This window comes from Lagenorhynchus albirostris, chromosome 7 (assembly GCF_949774975.1).
Source record: "Lagenorhynchus albirostris chromosome 7, mLagAlb1.1, whole genome shotgun sequence".
NCBI classification, from domain to species: domain Eukaryota; kingdom Metazoa; phylum Chordata; class Mammalia; order Artiodactyla; family Delphinidae; genus Lagenorhynchus; species Lagenorhynchus albirostris.
Window position 1 is genome coordinate 46,900,961 of NC_083101.1, and position 17,081 is coordinate 46,918,041.

Genomic DNA, 17,081 nt, shown 5'->3' on the forward strand with positions numbered 1-17,081 from the left:
GATTCTAGTTTACTGTCTCTTATGGCTTACTATCTATACTCTTTCTGATGCTATATTGAGTGGCTGATTTAGGGTAAAGTGGTACTTAATAATAGTCTATCTTCAAGTGATATACCGTTTCATGTATAGTGTAAAACCTTACACCGGTATGTTTCTATTTCTTCCCTTCCAGACTTTGTGCTACTATTGTCATACATATTTTCAAGTTCGCTAATCTTTTCTTTTGCAATATCTAATCTGATGTTAATCCCATGTACCATATGCTTCATCTCAGACACTGCAGTTTTTATCTGCAGAAGTTTATCTTTAAGTTTAATTTTATCTTTTTAATTTCATCTATGCCGCTACTTAATTTTCCCATTAGCCTCTTGAATGTGTGTAACATAGTTATAATAACTGTTTGTCTACTAAATATATCATCTGTGTCATTTATGGGGCAATTATGTTTATTTTTCTTATAATTATGTGTATTTTTATGCTTCTTTGTATTCATGATAATATTTGATTACATAATAGATATTATAAATTTTTCCTTATTGGGGTGTTAAATATTTTTATATTCCTATAAATATTCTTCAGTTTTTTTTCTGGTATGCATTTAAGTTACTTCAAAACAGTTTTATCCTTTAGAGTCTCACTTTTAAGCTGTTAGGTGGGACTAGAACAACATTTGGTCTAGGGCTAATTTTTCCCTATTGCTGAGGAAAAATGCTTCTGAGTACTCTACTGGTATCGCATGAATTCTGAGGTTTTATGTTCTTGCTGGTGGAAAGAGGAACTATTCCCAGACCTGTGCAGGCTCTAGTGATTGCTCCCTCTAATCCTTTTGGGGGTTCTTTCCCCAACCACTTGCATGCATGGATCATTATTCAGTTGAAAAGTCAGTAGGAACAGTGCAGATCTCCAGAACTCTCTATCTCTTTCTGTCCAGCTTTCTCTTCTCTGGGAGTCTTCCCTGTGAATTTTAGCTGCCTCAGTCTCCCTGGGCTCTAAGCTGTATCTCCTCAACTCAGAGAGCTCATTAGTCTCTGTTTATATCCCCACCTACCTGCACCATGGCCAGGAGACTTTCTATAGACAGTCAGCTGGGGCAATCATGAGTTCACCTCATTTGTTTTCCATCTCTTAGAGGTCTCTATCCTTTGTTGTCTGAGGTGAAATGTCTTGAAAACTGTTGTTTCATATATTTTGTCCATTTTTTGTTTCAGAAAGGAGAGTAAATTCAGTATCTGTACTCCATCTTGACCAAATGAGAAATCTATTCATGCTAAATGTTCTAGAATTCTGTAAGTTGATTTCTTTTCTTCCAGTCACATGGGGGGGGAGAAAACCAAAAATACATAAAAGCAAAAACAAAAAAACATGAGTCAAGAGCCTTGGCTGCCTCCCATGTCTTTCTTTTTTGTTTCATATTCAATCACCTCAAGTTGATTCCACATGGAATTACCAGTTTTGAATGGTCACATAAATTAACTATGCATCTGTTAAATAGAAATAATATTTATATGTATTTTAATGATATTCAGAAATGTTTGACATATCATGTAAAAAGATTATAAAAATTCAGTATATTACAGAATATAAGTGATCTGAAATAAATGCCTTATGCAAAAAGGGGGTGGAGGCTGAGATGAAATATGCCAAAATGTTAGTAGCCACAACTGGATGATGAGATTGTGAGAAGTCAGTTTCTTCTTCTTTAGACATTTTCTGTATTTCCAAATTATTAAAGTAAATGAATACTTACCATATTTACTTTTAAAGATACTTTAAAAAGCAAAGTTGTGTTTTTTATTTTTTTTAATTTTAAGACTGAGATTTAGGGAGACAAAAAAAATGGGGGAAATTTTTGAAAAAAAAAAAAGCTACAGAAAGTAAGAGGTTACTGCTTCACTATGTCTCCTAGAATCTCATTCAAACTCTTACTTGCTTGACCCTTGCAGTTATAAAACATACCCCTGTGTCCCTGTAAAGAAGGCCTAGATTATAAAACATCATGAAAAAACAGGAATAAAGCAGGCAGAACTTAGCCAACAACGTTAGGAAGAAAGAGCCAACTCATAAAATGTTTAGTGCTTTCTTCAGTAGTGGCTAAAATGTTCCACCTTGCAATGGAGCTCAGAAAAATGTCTCTGAGACATTCTGGAAGTTTAAGGAGAAGTGATGGGAGAGAGTTTCAGTTAATTAACTCTACTTTCTCTTGGTTACCAAAGTAAGAGACCTCAGTTGACTATTTCATTCTTAGGTCAGGTACCTGCCATCATCTTCACTTTACAGAGAAGAGAACAGTAGTGAAATGTCCAGATAATTCATCCATTAATTCACTCAATGAACAAGAATACAACAACTGTCTATGGAGACAAAGTACTAGGAAGGGCTTTGTAGCTTAGCTGAAGGAACTGTCTCATTCTTAGAATCAGGCAGACCTGAGTTCAAAACCTAGCTCTGCCACTTCAAAAAGCATGACCACAGGCCACATCAGCTTTCATCTCAACAAACTGTAAAAACAAATAATTTCACAGTAGTGTTGTGATAATTAAATAAGTAAAATGTATGTGGCAGTGTCTGGTATACAGAAGACACTCAACTCTATATTAATCTAATGAAATCTGGGGAACCATAAAGTAAATAAGATATTTTTCTTTCATTTCAGGAAGTGCAGTCTAGCTAGAAGACAGGCTATGCACAAATAAAATAGTTGGTGTAAGGTGGAATGTAAGTAAGTACCCTGATACTTAATGTCAAAAATAAGAGCTAAGAAAGAGGAAACATCCCAGGGAACTGAAATGGTCAGAGCAAGGTGCATAAAAAAGGTAGACTCACACTGAGTCTCCAGATGTAAAGAGATTGGAAATCACTCCCATCCTAACAAGAAAAAGCTGAACAAACTGAAAATCAACAACTCTTCTAAGATCTGTCAGAGAATCAAGGTCACAGGGCAAACTGTTGTCCCCCCCAAATTAGAGACAGAGACAGGCAAATACAGAGAACTGCAACTTACCAGCGCAAAACCCTACAAGCAGAAACCCATGTAGGAACTGTTACTGGGTAGAAAATTCTACACGTAATTGACAAATTGGTGAAGGCTCCCTGTGAACAATTCTGAGAGTTAAACTGAATCTCTAAAAAAGAATTAGAATTGGTAAAGAGGAACTTACAGCCCCGGTGAGGTAAACAGAGGATGGGGGATGGAATTTATAACAATAGGTGCTGTTACCTGTAAAAAATGAATAAATAGAAACCTCAATTAAATAGAGTTGGGGGGCCAGAAGGGGGAGCTCTCACACCCTGTGACCAAAACAGAGCACAACAGGAAGAAGACAGATTCCTTTCCTAGCACAGACTCAGCCAGTGAAAAGCCATGGACTCTTGGCTTACTAAAGCCCTTTCAATTTCCTTTCCTATTTTGTTTTTAATAATTTTTATTGGAGTATAGTTGATTTACAATGCTGTGTTAGTTTCAAGTGCACACCAAAGTGAATCAGTTATACATATATCCACTCTTTTTTAGATTCTTTTCCCATATAGGTCATTACAGAGTATTGCATAGAGTTCCCTGTGCTATACAGTAGATCCTTATTAGTTATCTATTATATATACAGTAGTGTACATATCTCAATCCCAATCTCCCAGTTTATCCCTCCCCCTGCTCCTTTCTAAAAAAGCATTCTCCTTCCCTTCCATGCAGGGACTTGTACATGGCTCACCATGGTTGCAGACCCCTAATTGCAATTCTCTGCTGATCCCCAATAAACCCATCTTTCCTGGAGAAATATCTGGCAGTCTGTTTCAACTCAACATACCTGACTATATTACCGCTAAGCAATTGAAAAATTACAGGGATTAAAAATGTCCAGAGTCCACAGAGAAACCCAGTGGTCGTTGTGTTATTGTCCCAATGTTTAAACAGATTAAGTGGGTAAGTCCATTTACATATAGTGGGTTGTATATATGCTTGCCTTTACTCCCAAGATCTAACTACACATGGTAGTGAAGAAATTTTAAAAGGTACTAACCCACAACACAAAGGGAAAGAAGGAATATCAGCAGATGAGCGATCTCTACAACATTTAGAAAACTAGAAAACAGAGAAGTCTGGTGTATCCACGCAAAGGAGTGTAGTGCATGTGCATTTTTATAGTGAATGTGTGGCAACTAAGAGGAAGGAAGCTGACTTACACTGCAGAATCCAAGGGATTAGACCTTAGAGGCTGGAGGAAGAACATAGGGTAGAAAAGTGCCCTAACTTGAAAGTCAACACGGGAAATTTTCTTTGCCATGCCACCTCACTGAGGTTGCAAGAGCAACTAGACAGATGGAGAAATCGAAAACTGCCAGGTGTCACTAGTTCTCCTACCCTGCTTTAGTTTTCTTCATAGCACTGTAGCATCTGACATTATGTTATCTAGCTATTTGCTAACTGAGCCACTGTTCATTTTCTCCACAAGCAGTAAGCTCCAGGAAGGCAGGACCAACCTTTGTTGGTCTTCTTCAACTCTTTCTCCTTGGTGCCTGGCAAACCGTAGCACTCAGTAAATATTTGTAGCATGAACGAGTGAAGTGAATAAATGAATGAATGAACCAATCCACCAATGAATGATAGGGATATAACACAGTAACTTCCTTCCAGTCTCAGACTTACCACATTTCCCCCTGAGTCTTGCTTGGGGCCTTTCCTATACCCTTCCAAGAGGAAGAAAGATCATGAGCCCAGTCTCAGGAAGGAGGAGACACTGGCCATGGAGGGAACAGAGAAGAGCTCTGCCCAAAGAGATCAGGGCTGCTTCCTTAGGGCTCTTCCCTTACTTCCTTAGAAAAGATCCTGTGTTTTCCTTAACTCTATCTCTTGTGCCTCTAAATATCAAAGCACTTTTTAAAGTAGCTACTGTAAATTTTTCCTCTTGAAATTTTTTTAACATCTTTATTGGAGTATAATTGTTTTACAATGGTGTGTTAGTTTCTGCTTTATAACAAAGTGAATCAGTTATACATATACATATGTTCCCATATCTCTTCCCTCCTGCGTCTCCCTCCCTCCCACCCTCCCTATCCCACCCCTCCAGGCGGTCCCAAAGCACCGAGCTGATCTCTCTGTGCTATGCGGCTGCTTCCCACTAGCTATCTACCTTACGTTTGGTAGTGTATATATATTTTAATTTCCTGTCTTCTCACTACAGCATTTGTGCGGTCCGGCAGCTCGGCTCCTCATATAACCCCAGCCTCCTCCATGCAAGGGAAATGTCACCACAGGGGGATGGAGAGGAACCATGGCAGGGAACTGCAGGCTGTGTTCCCACTTCTGCACACCATTATACAGACCATTCCACTCCTCTTCACAGAGAAACCAATGCCTCTTTCTCATGAGTGGGATAATTTTCCCTCTTAGTGGTCCATGCTGACAGCTCACAAACATCTAGCACCCTCACCTACATCTACACATAGACAAGGAGAAGTTTAGAGGGGAGCAAAAAGCTGGACAGATTTTTTTAGATGAACCAAATGATTGAAAGTCTATTAGATTAATCTCAAAGTCTATAAACTAAGGTGGTATCATGGTGTCAAAGGTAACATTCAGGTCTCCTGACCCACACAGCCTGAGTCACCAGCTGCCAAACTCGTGGATTTCAAAGAGGAGCTTGCAGTGGTTTATTTCAGTTCACAGGTGCTTCCATCCAACCCCTCCCAGGTCACTGAATGCAGCGTTAACGCACCCTGGATTTGATATTCTGTGTGTGAATATCTTTGCACCACCTTCTATAACAACCTATCTAAATAAGTCACCAAGTCTAAAAATAGACCTACTTCCTTAAGTTCTGCCTTTGATGCCATATAACCTACCAAGAAAAATAGTATCAGAGGCCAACCTCCTTTCCTAACACCCCCTGCAAGCAGGAGCTAAGAATAAGGAGTGGGGTCCTAGACTACACTCATGTCTTCTTACACCTACCTGAAAGTGGGTCTCAGGAGGTGTCTTATAAAGCCTAGGATCACTCTACTCACTCTCCATGTACCTATTCATAGTACAGTCAACCGATCACTCAATAAATATTTACTAAGTCTTACTATTCTTGTGGCAGTAGAAGATACATGGTATTAAAAGCCAGCCATGCCCCTGCTTTCCCGTATCTTCCAGTGTAATCAGTGATATGATACATTCTGACATTTCTGAAAGAGTCCTGATTACAAATATTTTGCTAGCCATGATATATTGTTGCAGAATTTTCTATATTTAAAAAAAGTAACACATTTAAAAATATATAGCCTATTAAATGAGCACACTTTCATATTATTAGAACAAAAGAAAACAAAACCTTTGAGTGTTATTAAACATCAAAACATAAAAGATGAGATCTGACACATGCAAAGCTTTCTAAAGAGATAGAATGGCTCCCAGGGCATAATAAGTAGCCAAAATAATGTCATTGATGTACTTGAAAAACAAAAGCAGTCGGAAGAGAGGAATTGGTCAGAAAAAGAGGCACAGAAAGTGGGAAGCCAAAAAGGAAGTGACGTTAGTGCTTATTAAGCATTATCAGGTGGAAAGAGATCCATATTCTGGAGAAGACAAGCCATTCTAACGTCTTTGCTCTTTGTTTTTGTTTTTCTGTCCTGCCGGCAAAACTGGAATGTTCCATCAGACCTGGCTGAAATATCCCTCAAGTCTTTCAACCTATCCTGGCACTGAGCATGGGCTCTCCAAGCAACATTTGCATTATAATCTGGCTCCCCATGTAGATTTTCTTTAGGGTAATAACGGCTGGCCAGCAAACATTAACTGTCAGTGAGTTTAGCAGCAAGCCAATCGACTCACCTCGTCCTTGAACTTTTTCAACCTAAGAAAATAAACTTAACTTCATAAGTTTGTAAAATATACATATACATATATATATATATATATATATATAAAGTGCACAAATTGGAAAAAAATGATCTGGCTAGTGTCAATATTTGGTCTGGAAAAAGTGGTGACTATCCATATTAGGAACATAAATACCTTCTTCACTCCAAAGCACTTGAAGAAGAGTGACATGTTCATGATGCATACTTAATGCCACATGATGCATACTTAATGCCACAGGAAGTATGAAGAGGAAGAAATTATGTTTTACTGAAGAAATCCAGGAAAGCATCACAGAGGAGGTGGGAATCACCTGAGCCTTGAAGATGGGCAGGGTGATGATAGGAAAAGATTGAGAGGGGCTAAGGTGATTACTTCAGTAAAATAACATATAGAAGTTGGAAAATGTGCTGGGCATGCAGGGAATGGAGAGTGGGTCAAATGCATTAAATATGAACTTAAAGTAAGAGGAAGTTCAAATAGCAGGAGACCCTGACATACTGGTTTGGGAAATCTAAACATCACATGGAAACAATGCGAAACCATCTAAGCTTTCTGATGAAGGATGAGACAGAATGGAATGATACTCTAGGAATTAGGCAAGGTCTGAAAAAATATGAGCCATGGCAGAAAACTAAAAAGCACTCCTTTACCTACCAATAATTTACATTCTTGTGTAAAAATAATGTATTGATATTTTCCATCCAGATACCCGAATGAAAATCAAATGAAAGCAAGCTAAAAAGAAAAGTGGAGGACAGAGTTTACAGTACTGGATCCTAGATCACAATGGTATTATTATAATATGGGGAAGCCACAGGAGGGCACAAATCTCTGGCCACTTCATAATTTTGACTGGAACTTGCAAGTATATCCTGCCATTATTTTCTAAGTATTCTGTGGGAGGTTAGCATTACCAATATGTATCTATACTGAAATCTTTTATGTGGAGTCAGAGAAACTCTGGAACTATGAAAACCTGTTTGTGTATCTGGGGAGTTGGAACAGAAATAGAAAGGCAGGAAAACTTCTTTTTCTTTGAAACAAAAATATTTTTTTAAAGGCAGATAGTATTGGGGGAGGAGATGCTATTGTATTAGTCACTGCCTCTCAAAAACCAGATATTTAAGAACTGAATTATTAACTTGAATGTAGTTCTGTAAGTTCAATGAAAAGGAAGTATATTTGAAGTTAGAGAATTCCATTTCACAAAATCACCATATTTTAAGGCTTGGGCTAGTTGCAAGTTTAACTTTCACACAATATTAGCCGTGGAATGAAAAAAACAAAACAAAACGAACTACTCTTGCTGGGAAGACTGTTTAATTATTCATTACCCAGGAAATGTCACGGTGGTGCATAAATGAGGGACCCAATATTCAGACATTAAGCAGAAAGAAGATAGCATCAACATCAAGAGGGTAGGAAGGCCTCTTCAATTTACACAATGTGTAGATAATCCCCCCCACCCCCCCCAACCCCCGCCTTCAAGCAGAAAGGACAGACGTGAGGAATAGGACAGATAAACCATTAGCCCTCAGGTGTAGAAAAAGACATATAGCATCATGAAGTCATTCTCAGAGTTAAAAAGTAAAGATTGTGAACTCTCTGTCATAGATAATTAATATTTCACAATTAGAGTTCCCAAGCAAGATCAGACCAGGAGCAGAATGGAGCACAGAAGGGTAGATGAGCCATACCAGCCCGAAAGAAATTCCTTAGCTGTCTTGATTAAAGCTTCTAACTGGTTCCCTTAAGAAAAAGAACTGGATATTTATATCAAAATCTACTGTGTGCCCCACTAACTATAACTATAGCTCACTTCAGTAAGCATAGATTATTTAATTAAAAATTAAATAAATGCTATCTTTAATCAGATTCCATCAGATTTCACTTCCAGCCCTGGCTTTCAGGTAGATCCTGTAGCTTTCTGGTAATTTACAGTTATAAGAATCACCTCACTTTGATAAGCCATAGTCATTTTCTGGTATCAAGGTATTAAAATACACAGTCCAGTCTAAGACTTGGTTAATGCATTCTCCTGAGGGCCTTTTGCAATACTCCCATGGGTAGGACCCCAATATTTCACTCCACAGGCAGCCTCTGTATCTGTACAATCCTCATTCCAACAAGCAACCTTCTTGGATGAAGACTCATCAAAATCACTCAACCACTGTTACTTTCCACTGTATCTATTTGGCCAAGGAAGAATATATGAATTCTTGCCTTGATAAATGATGGAAATGTAAGTTGTTTTCAATAATTCCGTGTTTGTTTGTTTTGGGAGTATAATTGCTTTACAATGTTGTTTCTGCCACACAACAAAGTGAATCAGCCATACAACATGCTCCTGTTTGTGGGTACTACATATTATATACTATTAGCAGAAAATTGTCTAGGATAGAGAGTGAGAACTGGCTAGAAAGGAAGAAAGGAACAAGAAAGTTAATATTTATGGAAGGCCTCCTATATATAAGTAAGCTGGACTAAAAGAGATGAAATGATTAGTTATAGTAAACAACCATCATTTTATTATCCCAGTTACTCTGCTTTTATGGGAACTTTCCTACTACCTCCCCAACATTTTCTGTGAATTGTATCCTGACATAAACATACACACATTTATTCACCCACATGGCTGAGAAAATGGAAGATTTAGGTACTCTTAGCCTCAGTCTTACCTGTCACGTCTACTACAAAAGAGAGAAAACCACATGCAACTGGAAAGAATGAAGTAGATTTGCAGAGGTAAAAGACAAAGAGAATTTCCTGAGTTTGCTATAGGGCTTCAGTCTCTGGTTCTAGCTGAGCCTGAGACTCAACTTCATTCTTCCTTTGGGCTCTGGGAATCCCCCCCACCAACCCCCCACTATATTTTAGCTAAGGCTAGCTAAGCTGGAATATGTTGTCTTTAACTAAATTGCCCTTAACTAACACACCCACTCAAGTTCTAAATCCTATAAGAAGTGAAGCAAGGATTCAAACCCAGGTCTGCATGATTCCAACATTTGTTCCACTCCCCACACTGCCAAGAGTTAATGATATGGTGTGGTGATAAGAGCAAGTACAGTTCTGCATAAACAGAACCGCAGCAGTCAGAACTTTAAAGTAATCATCCAGACATACCCAGAACTGATCAGACTTGTATCTACGGAATGTTTCGGCTCCACAGCTAAGGGGTGATCTGGATAAACTGAAGAATGTTCACTAGAGAGCCATAGAAGAAGATGAAATAATTGGAAATGAGAAAAAGTGCATAGTATATATTGCCTCCACAATTCAACTGGTACTTCATATCCTGCACCCAAACATCTTTCTCGTAATGGCCTTACACTGCTTTTTAATATTTTCTATGTCTTTGTCTCATCTCTTCAAATAGGTTTTGAGCTTCTTCAAGTCAAGGAATATCTATTATACTTTTTGTTGTATTGTGTTAAATGAATTAAAATTAAAGAAGACAGCTTGTTCAAACACAAGAGAATAGAGGATAATTTAATAATAGTACTGGTAAATATGAATCTCTACATTGATGGGAACTGACTTTTTCCAATACCACAACAAGAAGAGGAGAAAGAATTCTCATATATTAATATGAGATATTTAAATTAGTGTTAGGGATAAATTTCCAAATTGAAGCAATTGTTGTAGCATGTGTCCAAGAGGAAAAGCCTTAGAGATTCAGCCTCTACATAGGGGTATTTTTTTTTGTCTAGGACAGTTTTGGTTTGGATCCTTTTTACTATCTCACTAAATAATGATTTATGGACTTCATGCCCCTTCTTCAAGCCTTTCCAAGACCTATGAAGACATCAGACAAGAGTGGAACTTTATCTTTTTTTCCCCATTACAATACACTACATGAATATACTTAGTATTTCTGAATATTGGCATATGGAACTCAAATACTAAAAATCTGTATCTTTAGTAAAAAAAACCATACCTGTGAGTACTACCCCAAAGTAGAAAGATATGTTTTGAAGGTATTTACCTTATATCATTTAAAAGTTATGGTAACTGAAGGAAATCTTCTAATACTCAAGCCAAATCATACTATAAATCCAGTATTGGAATTTTTGCTTCCAGCCACAATGAAGTAATTAGGAATGCATTAACGCTATTACCTTAAGCAGCTAGACATCCAGACAAAATACATGAAACATCTCTTTTCAGACACTGCTCAACAGAAAGCTCAAAACAGTGATTCCTCAAAGAAGGAAAGCAAATGAGATGCACCCTGACATTGCCTGATCATTTTGTCTGAGGAGAGTTTCTAGGCTGCAACACAGGGAGGGGGAACCCAAACAGAGGCTTGTGGTCTCACTGAGTTAAGGAGAAACAGTTCTGATTTCAAACACACACACACAAACACACACAGAGGCGGGGGAGATGGCGAGCTCTAGATCTGCAGACAAATCTTTTCTAACGTTGGCTGAGTACTGATGTGTGCATACGTGTGTGGTAACTACCAAGGCCAGGGAAAGGACACTAGAAAGGATGGGCAGAATAGTTTCTGAAGTTCACATGAGTCAGGAAAAGTTCGGATTTTCCAGCAGTCAGCGAGGAGAGACCTTGTAATTCAAGAAGCATTGGTTAGAGTCCTCAGAAAGTTATTGCCCAGACCAAATTAGCCCTGCTCCGAAAACACCCTAACGTAGCTTAAAACCAAGTCTCAAAAGCATCCAGCTAATTTAAAGTTAATTGCATCCCAGAAAATAATCCAACAATATTTAAAGGAATACAGAAAAATCCAGGACCCAAAAACGTAAAATTTAACATTTCCAACATTGAATTTAAAAATCACCAGGTAAGCAAAGAAGCTGGGGAAATAATGCCTCCCATCCAGAAGAACAATCAAATCAACTGATAGAAACAGATCCAGTAAAGACCAGCATGATAGAATTAGCAGACAACAATAGTAAAACAGCTATTATAAATACACTCCACATGTTTAAGAGCATAATGAAAAAAATAAAAAATATTTTAAAAATACAAACCAAACTCTATAGATGAATAATACAGTATCTGAAATGTGAAATACATAGGATGGGATAAACAGTGGATAGATGTTGATGAAGAAAAGAACACCAAACTTGAAGACATCAATTTTATTCAAAATGAAACATAGAAGGAAAATAAGATTAAAAAATGAAAAGAACATTTGTGACTGTGAGATGATGGTAAACAGTCTAAAATATATGTAATTGGAGGGAAAGTCAGAAAAAAGTGAGGAAATAATGACCAAATTGTTTTAAATTTGATGGCAACTATAAACCAAATATCCAAAAATGTCAGCAGATTCCAAACAGAAAAAGAGATTAATAAAACTATACAAGGGCAGAGCATAAACAAATTGCTAAAATGAACACTAGTAATGGGAACATCTTAAAAGTAGACAAAGAAAAATGACATAAAGATAAGAATGATCACAGACTTCTCATCAGAAACTATGAAAGACAGAAACCTTTAAACACTAAAAGGAAAACAACCTAACAAACTAGAATTCTGTTTCCATTGAAAATACCCTTCAAAAACTAAGGTAAAGACTCTTTCAAACAAAAGTTGAGATAATTCATTGCCAATAGGCCTGTTTTACAAAAAATATTAAAGGAAGTTATTCATGCAAAAGGAAAATGATACTAGATAGAGATCTGGATCCGAAATATGGAAGAAAAATCACTGGAAATGGTAAATATATTGATAAATATGAAAAACTTTTTCTTATTTTTCAAAATTTCTTTTAAAGATAACTGAGTGTTTAAAGCAAAAATGATAATGATAGACTGTGGAGTTTATAATATATGTGGAAATAAAATGTACAAAAACAATAACACGAAGTATAGGAGAGGGGAATAAAATTATACTGTAGTAATGCTATTAAAATATATGTAAAGTGGGGGCTCCCCTGGTGGCGCAGTGGTTGAGAGTCCGCCTGCCGATGCAGGGGACACGGGTTCGTGCCCCGGTCCGGGAAGATCCCACATGCTGCGGAGCGGCTGGGCCCGTGAGCCATGGCTGCTGAGCCTGCGCGTCCGGAGCCTGTGCTCCGCAACGGGAGAGGCCACAACAGTGAGAGGCCCGTGCATACCGCAAAAAAAAAAAAAAAAAATATATATATATATATATATATATATATATTATGTAAAGTGGAATACCATTATTTGAAGGTAGAATAGTATAAGTTAAAGCTGTATACTGTTAACCCACTAAAATAGAATAACAACAAAAAAAGAGCTAATATACCAATAAAAAAGGAGATACAATGAAATAAAAAAACACTCCAAAAGAAATTAAAAGAATAAAGAACAAAGATACATGGGTTAAAAGAAATAAAATAGCATAAAACACATTAAACATCATTAGCCATTAGGGAAATGCAAATTAAAACCATAATAAGGTACTACTACACACTTTCCCCAAGGGCTAAAATTAAAAAGGTTCACTTGCAATATCAACTTTTGGTGAGGATGTAGATCACTAGCACTGCCATGTATTGCTGGTGAAAGCACAAAATTATACAGCCACTTTGGAAAGTAATTTGGCAGATTCTTATGAAGTTAATCAAACACTTGCCACACAACCCAGCAATTCCAACTCATACATTCACACAAAGACACATACTCAAATGTTCAGAGCAATTTTTTTTATAATAGCCCCAAATTAGAAACAACTCAAATGTTCATCAACAGGTGAGTGGATAAACAAACTGTGGTACACCATACAATGGAATACTACCCAGCAATAAAAGGAACACTACTGAAATGTGAATGAATCTAGAAAGTATTATGCTACATATAAGAAGCCAGACACAAAAGAGTACATACTACATGTTTCCATTTACATGAAATTCTAGAAAACACAAGCTAATCTACAGTGACAAAAAGCAGATTAGGGGTTGCTTAGGTCTAGGGGTAGACTATATGGGAGGTGGGAGTAGAATGTGTGGATTTATGTCAAAGGGGCATATGGAACATTTGGGGGAAGTAGAAATCTTGATCGTGGTGGTCATTATGGCATGTATACATTTGTCAAAACTTGCTGAAGTGTATATTTTAAATGTGTACAGTTTCTTGCGCACAAATTATACATCAATAACACTGTTTTTAAAAGTGGAATGAACAAAATGGAAATAAAACAGTGCCAACATTCTATCAGTCATAGGAATACTGTCCTTAGTCATCACTAATGGGCACTTCAGACCCAGGAAGTGCTGTCGACTTCAGAGAAATCCTGAAAGCAAAGGCCAAGCTGGAAACAAATACCTCAATGTTCCTAATTTTTAAAGGCCCTAAAGAACTTGCAAAGCAATGTTTCTGGCTCTGGTTTTGTTTTGATAATTATTCAGTACTGCCCCAAACACATTAATCTACAAATTCTTTGATAAGAACTCTGTCACATCACGTTCTTCCCAGAGCACATAAAAAGAATCAAATGAGTTGTTTGTTGAATGCACCAATAAGTGACCAAATGAATAAATGAATGAATGGATAAAATAAATTTCTATGGGAATTAATATCCCAACACAGCTGTATATTATTTATCTCTTGTAGAAAATGTTACCTATCCATCTTTAAATATGATAAAATATCATTTATTTGAGCACCACAAATCTAGAATTTTGAAGAATCTGTATGAGCAGGGCTGAGTTTTATTTTTGCATTGTTGAAAAAAAATCATACGGCCAAACAATAGTATAGAAACAAGGCGATGATTGCCACCTTTATTTTGTATATCAGAGTTATTTTGTATATCAGAGTTATATTTTATATCAGAGTTTACAAATGGCTTTCACAAACATTAACTCATCTAAGCCATTTTGGACCACTATTTTACCAATAGGCAGTTTCTGTCTATAAATCACAATCTACTGATGCACTGAAAGAAAATTTCTGAGGGTTTTTCTAGTTAATCTGTTAATCTGTTTCAAACAATGATGAAAGAGAGAGGGTGGGGGAAAGATCTCAACATGTTACATTTTAAATTACAATTCAGGATTAGCATCATTTTTACAAATGGTTAAGATAAGCCTGAGCAGCCTTACTGCAAGTTTTTGTAAAAACTGTTTGAGTTCTAAAGAGAGCCTGACAATACCTTCACTACCAAAATAGCCTGAGGACCTTGGGTTGGAACACCCTAAAGGTGCTGAAGTTGAACATCTTATATAAAATTTGAACCCTACACTTATTAATGGAAAACCAACCCCACCTATTAAAAGCTAATATACAACTATGAGCTATTTCTAATAGCCTCTTTGGAAAAGTATGTTGAGCCTCAAAAGAAGTGGCTGGTTTTGTTTTTGTTTTCTAAAAGCAGTGACCTGTTTTGATAATGATGCTCCTAAGACTGTCCAGATGTTTGAAGTCCATAAGATAACTGAGCATATTAAATAGGATACTGCTCAGATTCTCAAGACACAGGCCTGGATGACTTTAATAGATTATCTCTACATGAGATCTCTGTCTCCACTTTTCCATTCTAAGATTAAATAAGTCAGCTAAAGGAACGACAGAGACCAAGGCCATTTGGATTAGAAGTTCTAGGCTGAAAAGCAAATATGCATTTCCAGGTTTTCCATATTTAAAATTTTTACCAGTTTGTCTTTTGGGGACTGAAATGAGGATGACAACAGATCCAAAGTAAGCTGCATTAGCATCACAAAATGACAACTGAATATGCCACCCACTATCTCCATAGTACTGAAAACGCCCCTCTGTGACAAGTCACAGGTACCAAGAATGTTTCATCACATTGCTTCCCTTCACATAAATAACCCCCGCATAGGGTTTTATGTCTCTCTTCTTAGCTTTCTCTGCCTTAATCCTCTTTCCTCTACTCTTCAGCTTGACTTAATTCAGAACTGTATCTAATTCACAAATTGAAGCAGGACAGGTCTCCCTCACAAACTCGGCCCACACACCAATCTGACAAGAGGTCACTGCTATGGACTAAACCCCAAGTAGGAGTTGCTGCACTGGAATATCAGTGTATTTTGCTTTCCCCCATTACCTTCTTAAATGAAAGAAAGGTAAGTTCAAGCACTTACTAGCTGGTGAAATCATACATCCATTAAAGAAAAGAAGTTGAAGAAATATTGAACCCTTCCCAATTTCTCAAGAAACAAAGGGACTCTCCCCACAGAAAAAATAGAAAGGGGAATGCCCCAAAGAGGAAACAAAAATTTGAAACAAACTTTTCAAAGTGCCCAATCTCTAAGAAAGGTAGAGTATCCTACAACCAGGTCTTTATTTTGAAATACCTTTCTTGGGTGGCATCCTGGTGGTGTCCTGTCAGAACGTCTCGGCTGCCGGTTAACGTGAAAAAGGATGACAGGTTGAAGGGACAAATGTTTCAGGTCTGGTCCGGCACATGCACACAGTTCTGCCTGTTGCTGAAAGTGCTCCCTGGTGCCATTTCACAGTCTGAAACATAAGAAGGTACTAATTTCCTCACCATTAAATTTTCATGAATGTTTAGTTTGCCATTTAGGGATGGAGTACTCAGGTCAAAAGGGTTGTATGTGGGGCTCATGTCTGAAATAAAACTAAGCTGATCGTGGAAGTGGTATTCAAAGCAAATCTGGCTTCATCCCATTCTGTATGTGCTTGCCTGCCTCGTTTTAAATACCTTCCATTCTAGGGTTTTATCCTAAATACATGCACAGAGGGCAGTGTAAGGGAAAGCACTTTTAGAAAAGTGAGAAATACTGACCACTAAGCAGACTCTGTAAATTAAATGAGTAAATAAAGAAGATACTCCTATGTGTGGAGTTCAGGTTTAAGCAGCAAAGCCACAGCGCATTCAGTTTAGCTGTCAATCTCAATGTGGGGAAACTCGGAGATACTGTGTTCATTTTCTCAAATTCTCTGAAAATAAAACTTGCTATAACAGGAAACTTATTTTCTGGGAAGTTTAAAGAAATTTTTTTTTCTATTAACACTTCTCAAAGGAAGGTAGTAATCCTTGCTTTAAAATGGTAAACAAAAAAGATTTCCATCACTGAAAAGAAAGGGACAAAAAGTGCTGAAATCTAATGTTGCAAAAGAGGCTGCCTTTGGAGAGGGAGAACATGGGCATTCTCTGGTTACTTCAGTGATAGCCGCTGACCTTGGCAAGAGGAAACACTGTTTTGAAATGGATCCTGGTGGCACATTACACCAAGGCAGCTTTTGGCTTCACAGATGGATTTGTGCACAGATCTGACCCTTCTAGAATATAAAGCCTACTACATAGACTTTAGCTAAAGTAG

At 37.3% G+C, this 17,081-nt stretch overlaps 1 protein-coding gene across 1 annotated transcript in view; it reads right to left on the reverse strand.

The window, feature by feature from the left end:
* The window catches only part of TMC1 (transmembrane channel like 1), a 140,486-nt gene that overhangs the window by 112,198 nt on the left and 11,207 nt on the right, over positions 1-17,081 (reverse strand). Inside the window, exon 2 of the mRNA XM_060153430.1 lies at positions 16,092-16,254. Coding sequence (XP_060009413.1) covers positions 16,092-16,107 — 16 coding nt within the window. The 5' untranslated portion in view covers positions 16,108-16,254. The remainder of the gene's footprint in view (positions 1-16,091; positions 16,255-17,081) is intronic.